At 43.1% G+C, this 6262-nt stretch overlaps 1 protein-coding gene across 1 annotated transcript in view; it reads right to left on the reverse strand.

Annotated features, from left to right (window-relative positions):
• Positions 1 to 2434, reverse strand: part of OGDHL (oxoglutarate dehydrogenase L) — a 50126-nt gene extending 47692 nt beyond the window's left edge. The window contains exon 1 of the mRNA XM_031554348.2: positions 2055 to 2434. Within this exon, the coding sequence (XP_031410208.1) occupies positions 2055 to 2261 (207 nt within the window). The 5' untranslated portion in view covers positions 2262 to 2434. The remainder of the gene's footprint in view (positions 1 to 2054) is intronic.
• Between the last annotated feature and the right edge of the window lie 3828 nt (positions 2435 to 6262).

Genomic DNA, 6262 nt, shown 5'->3' on the forward strand with positions numbered 1-6262 from the left:
TCATTAAAAAGGAGAAACATCTCTGTTGATAAGAAGGAACTACCTATGAGGAAAAAAAAAGGACGGAGAATATAACATTTAAAAGCCTAGCACAAGTTGTGTCTCTGAACAATGGAGGATATAATGGATAAATAATGAAATCACGGTTTTCTTTAACAGAATGACAAAAATCAGAAATTCACCTTCTGCCATACAACTATGGCATATATTTTCCTTATCTTTAAGAAAACAAAGTGACTGAAGTTCTCAGCACTTTGTTTTTTTTTTTTTCAAAGGCTTATCTAAACAATTTCTGTCAATAAAGTTAGTTCACAAGAAATCAAAAATGAAATTCAATGATGAAACTGAAATTTAAAAATTATGTGATTACAGCATTAATCTCTTCCCCTCAACTGACCAAAAAAAAAAAAAATCAAAAAACACAATTATTTAAGCGTGAAGATCTGTAAAGTGATTCTGTCAATCATTTAGTTTTATACTCATAGTTCATTCAGTTCATTGCTGCTCCGCTACGAGGGCAGTGGGGTCAGGGAGGCTCTCGCGCTGCAGGGACACGGCAGTGCAGACCGTTCAGGACCACGGACAGCTCCCGGCGCTCCGGTAGGTGACAGCGAGTGCCCGGGCTCGGCACTACAACTGACCGCGCTGCAAAGGGTCTGAACGAGAAAGGTCGTTCCTCCTAGTGAAAGAAGGTTGCTAGAAGTTGATGCAACTTAAATAGATATCTACGTAAAGACACCATCACACGTAGCACTGAGGGATGTGTTCATACGCACAGCATGCTCACAATGAAAGGGCCGAAAGCAAACTATACCGCCAACACCAGATCAAGGCCTCATACATTACAATCAATAGATTCACACAACACGCTGCCGTGTTCTACACTGATTGTAGATGCAACTGGCAGCAACCAGACGAATCAAAGAGAAATGGCATGAGAGAAGGAGGCACCCCTGGAGAAGGTCTCTTCAGCTGTAAGTTAAGGAAGAAGACAAAAGGCCTGGCACACAGCTGCTATCGGAACAACATTCAGCCTTAAGACTCATTACTGCCTTTTTCATCTTCCAACAGAAGATCATATTCAAGATTCAGAAAAAAAAAAAAAACAGAACGGTTCCAGAACTACTTATTTCGGTCCCCTTTTTTCTCTCAACATACATCACTTGCACGTTATCCGTCCTGCACATTCCTAGATAGATTATCAGACCTACATCAACAAGTTCTAAGTGATATTTCGATGTACGTGCCTCAAGAATAAGGGAACAGACAACCAATTTGGTAAAACACTTCATACTGCTTCTGTAGAAAATGAGTCATTTGCCTTAGAATTTACCTAACTTCCCATTTGCTTCTCAACTTAATAATATACATATATCACCATAAGAAAGCCTTCCTTGTCAGTAGAAAGCTTATTAAAAAAGATTAAGTCCATGTATTTTGCCCATAAGATGGGATTTCAGCAACAGTCTAAAGAAAAACAACCAGCAAGTATCTGTAGCCTAAAGAGAGACAATGGAATAAGTTCTTTCCAAGATACTTAAAAAGGCTTTCCTTTTTTTTTTTTTTTTTTTTTTTTTTAATAAGGTTACGACTTGCACAGTTACCTGAAGGAACATACATTCATCTTTTTTTTGACAGTTTAGAAGCAACAACATCAACATAAGCTGTTGTATCATCTGATACAAACTTACTACGATGAGCTAAAAAATTAAAGGTATTTTATTTCTTTGATCTTTCTCAAGATCTGATCACTTATTTCACAATCTGCTCTAACAACCTTTACATGGAAAAATGCTGAAGGTTTCCGAGTAGCTCACTATTTCTAAAAAGGATTTCTCATTCTTTCAACTCAGGTCACCGAGCTCATGGCTCCTCTATACCTTTGTTTTGCTGCAATATCACATCTTAGATCAATCAATATGTGGGAAATTAGTTTCACATTTTTCATTTCATACAAGACTTTTTTTCTGGTTTTAACTTGCCTTATAAGAAGTCCAAAAAAATCGATTCTACTCAACCTAATAGTATGATTTACAGTTTATTTTTTTACTCACCTTATGTACACTTTGAGGGTTTTCAAGCCATGCATAATACATTTCCTCCACATAATTTGAATTACTTCCACTCAGGAATGGCTCTGAGGTTCCTGATGAAACATAACGTTGGCCACGGAAAAATACCCTTCTGGCTACGTCTGGCTTTTGCAGAGTTTTAATGCCATACCACTTCACCGTAGCTGCAAACAACTTCACATGACTCATGTTTGTTTATTAAACAGAAGATCCAAGTCTATTAATAAGACAAAAACAAACCTAATTTAAAAAAAAAAAAAAAAACAGCAAATGAATTACAGACACATTCATTCTCACAGCAAAAAGTTAAGTTTTTGGCTGGAGTATTCTTTAACAAGTCATTGACAGGAGAGAGGCCACTCCATGACCATCTGTAGAGCTACACGTACAGCCATGGAAGCATTGCTGATATCTATAACCCACACTGAGCAGCTCATGTCCCAGGTTCTGTAACTGGTAACAGCACCCTGGTTTCCAAAGCAAAACCAATCACAATTCCATTTGCACCATATGCACCCTGAGCCCAGGGTCCCTGGGAATCAACAAGACTGCTAATCATTGACTTCGCTCGAGCTCCTGGCAACTGTAACTGCAGTCAATCAGCTGAAGAAAGATTTGACCTCTTACAAAGCCTAACAGGGGCAGGTTCAAGGAATAATTTCAACCACAAGCACTGTGGCTGAAAAAAAAAAAAATATATATATATATATATTATGCCACATGCAATAAAACTAACAAAATAATTATATACTACTAACAACGAGCATTAGTTAAGCCTTCATATTGACATATTCCTTGCCATTTCCTATTTCACAGATTCAAAGCTTGTTATGACACTCACTTGCTCCTATCTCAACACCTTGCCCATGATAACAGCTCCTGGGCAATGCTGCAGGAAGGTAAATACTCCTAGCACTAGTTTGGAAGCTGATTAAGTCCTGCAAAAGCTCAGAACAAATGGGACAACAGAGTTAAAAATAAACTGTCCCTACACAAAATTCTTTCTTAAGGCATAACAGCACTAAAACCACTACAGATATGTAACATAATTTCATATAATTTAATAAGATTTCATGTGTTTCAACAGTAAGAATTGAGCTATCAGCAGGATTTTCTATCTGTGTCCATCCTGCCTAAAATTATTATTGCACACCTTACTCCATGTGAATCTCACCCTCTACTACCAAACATCTGTACATGTAGCACAGGGGGTGGAAGTTTGTTTCTAAAGGGTTGCCCGCTCTCATTTGAAGTGCTTTGCTGAGATAAAAAGGAATGAAATTAACATTGTACTCCAGTTCATCATATTACAGTGGCAAACTTCTTAAGTACATGTAATTTCACATTCCCTCTTGTGAAAATACCTGCCTGGAGATGTGTGCATGTCTTCTAGCACTCAGCAACATAGTTTATAAGGGAGATTTGAAAATGGATGCCAATTCTGCATACAGCATTATATAATCAAAACAAAGTTTATTATTGACACCAGTCACTTCCTCCAACCCCAATTTGAATTTCACAGTCCAATTTTAACTATAAATATAAAATCTACAGAGACAGAAATGCATATGTGGAGATACAAAAGTCACAGGCGAATAAAACAATTATCACAGACATTATTCCAAGCAAATCAGAGACCCCCAGCGTGCTCATAGACCATCCTGGTCCACCCAGCCTTGAGTCAAAAATCAGCACACAGGACAGCATGCAGAAGCAAGTTAGGATTGCTCCACTCTGTTATGTTTCCTAAATCAACACTGAAATGGAAACAGTGATTGACAGGGAATCAAGCTGAGCAAGAAACAACCTAAAGGAAGATATTAATTAAATCGCTACCAGAGGTCACAAATAAGAAAGAAGCAATGAACCAGATGAAGAAGAACCTGATATTTAATGCACCAAAACAAATAAATAAATAAATAAATAAATAAATAAAAAATTAATGCATTTAGAATGGTAAAGATAAATGAAAGCTGTAAACAGGTGAGGATTTCTCCAGTGCAGTTCTGCAGTAATGTGTGTGTCTCAGGATGCAAGCCAGCTTTCACCCTGGCACTCTGAAGCTATGACGTAACATTACAGACAACCTTGTGGACTGTTCCAGTCAGGTTTCTAGAGGGTATCAAATAAAAAGCAAGACACTTCCAACATTTGTTCTGCTTTCTTCTAGATTATATTAAACAAAGATGTTACAAAGGCAGTTGCACATGAATCAATATTCTCCTGGTACTGCCAGCACCAGCACTGCGTTTCCTTAGACCTGAGGAGTCCTGACACCAATGCTAACAGATGTTCCTTAGGACCTGTGCCAATTACACAAAAATGCTCATTCATCCACTACCCTGTTCATCTTCTCCTATATGTCACATGCAATTCATGTCTGAGAGCTCTTCCTTGGATAAAAGAATTCTAATAGAACAAGGCCGGTAGTGGAAAAAAATGAAAATAATGAATGAATTACATCCAAAAGCTTGCAGTGGATCACTGAGAAAAGAGGGGCAAGCATGCTGCCACTCTACATAAAGACGCACAACAGCCCAACCAAGTAGGACTGCAAGAAACGCACAGGCCACATATTTATTGCAGGGCGAGCCTCGGGGCACCTCCAGTGCTTAAGGGCGAGGAGCGCTTCGAGAGCCCAGCCTGCCAACGAGCTCTGAGGCCGGACGGCCGGGAGACACAAGGGCGGTGGCTCCCCTCCCATCCCCGCAAGGACACGACCCGCCGTGCAGAGCCCCATCCTCACAGCGAAGCCTCACCGCGGCCCTGAGCCGCCGGAGCTGCCGCAGATCTGCAGTTCACCTGCCTCGGCCCGGCAGACGCCGCTCAGCGACCCGCGGGCAGGCCGCGTTCACAGCCCGGATCCCCCGCCAGCCGTCGCACCCGGCCCACCCTTACGAGCCTCACCCCCGCCCGCGCCGCCAGACCCGGAGCCGCACTGAGGGAGCGGCGGGCCCCGGGACCGTTACCTGCGTCACGTAAGGCGCGGCGCGGCGGCCGGTACGTGCGCTGAGGTCACGGCGCCGTGCACACCGGAGCGGCCGCCGCGCCCAGGCCACGCCCCCCGACCCGCCGTACCTCGGCGGCGCGCGACCCCGGCGCCATTTTGGGAGGGTCGGAGCCGTGCGGGGTCACTGAGCTCTCAGTGAGGCGCTGATGGGGTGGGCGGCTCTGGATGGAGCGCTGGAGCCAGGAAGGACTGCAGTGTGCGTGTGAGGGCGGCTGGAAGCTTCCTAAGGGAGATGGGAAATGCCCCAAGGACGTCCTGTGTGCCATCCAGAATGAGAACGGGGAAAGTCCAGAAGCAGTACACCTTGACTAAGTGCCTAGAGCTGTGTTTAAGGCTTTTTTTTTTTTTTTTTAATTGCCCCAGGTTATGTGGCCAAATATAAAATGCAAGACAATAGTTTTAAGTGTTTGTCTGCTACCAATATATTTATTTTTATCTTTTGAGTCTTCCTCTTTCCTGGATATCCATGAATTCTGGGCTCCTCAGTTCAAAAAGGCAGAAAATTCCGCAGAGCATCCAGCATGGAGAAGATGCGGGGCCTGGAGCGCCTCCCATACAACAAGGAAAGGCTGAGAGATCTGGGTCTCATCAGTCTGGAGAAGAGAATGCTGAGAGGGGAGCCAAGCCAATGGGGGCAGACTTTTTTCAGTGGTACACAGCAATAGAAGAAGGGGTAATGGGCACAAACTGCAACACAGGAAGCTCCACACACACACAACGAAGAACTTCTTTACATTGAGAGTGACAGAGCACTGGAACAGGCTGCCCAGACACGTGGTGGAGTCTCCTGCTCTGGAGATATTAAAGGCCCATTCGGACACCTACCTGTGCAACCTGCATTAGGAGGGGCATTGGAGTCAACGACTTCTAGAGGTCCCTTCCAACCCCTTTCACGCTTCTGTGAAGTTATTAATGCCAGTCCATTATAGTCTACTGTAGTTCAGATACAACATATTTGTTGATTAATACTGCAAAGTGAATGTGTGAATACTTAACACCGACGGTTAACGCGTTGCATGATACAATGTATTGGGAATAGCCTGCCCAGAAAAGCACTTTACAGGGATGGGGCTGGCAGAAAAGGGGCTGCCAGGCTACAGAAGGCGGGCTCATCAACCCTGTGAAATGGCATGTGTGCTAGGCAGGTACTTGCAGACAGCCAGGTGCTGGCCGAGCCTTC

The sequence above is a fragment of the Meleagris gallopavo genome, chromosome 8 (assembly GCF_905368555.1).
Source record: "Meleagris gallopavo chromosome 8, MGAL_WU_HG_1.1, whole genome shotgun sequence".
Classification (NCBI taxonomy): domain Eukaryota; kingdom Metazoa; phylum Chordata; class Aves; order Galliformes; family Phasianidae; genus Meleagris; species Meleagris gallopavo.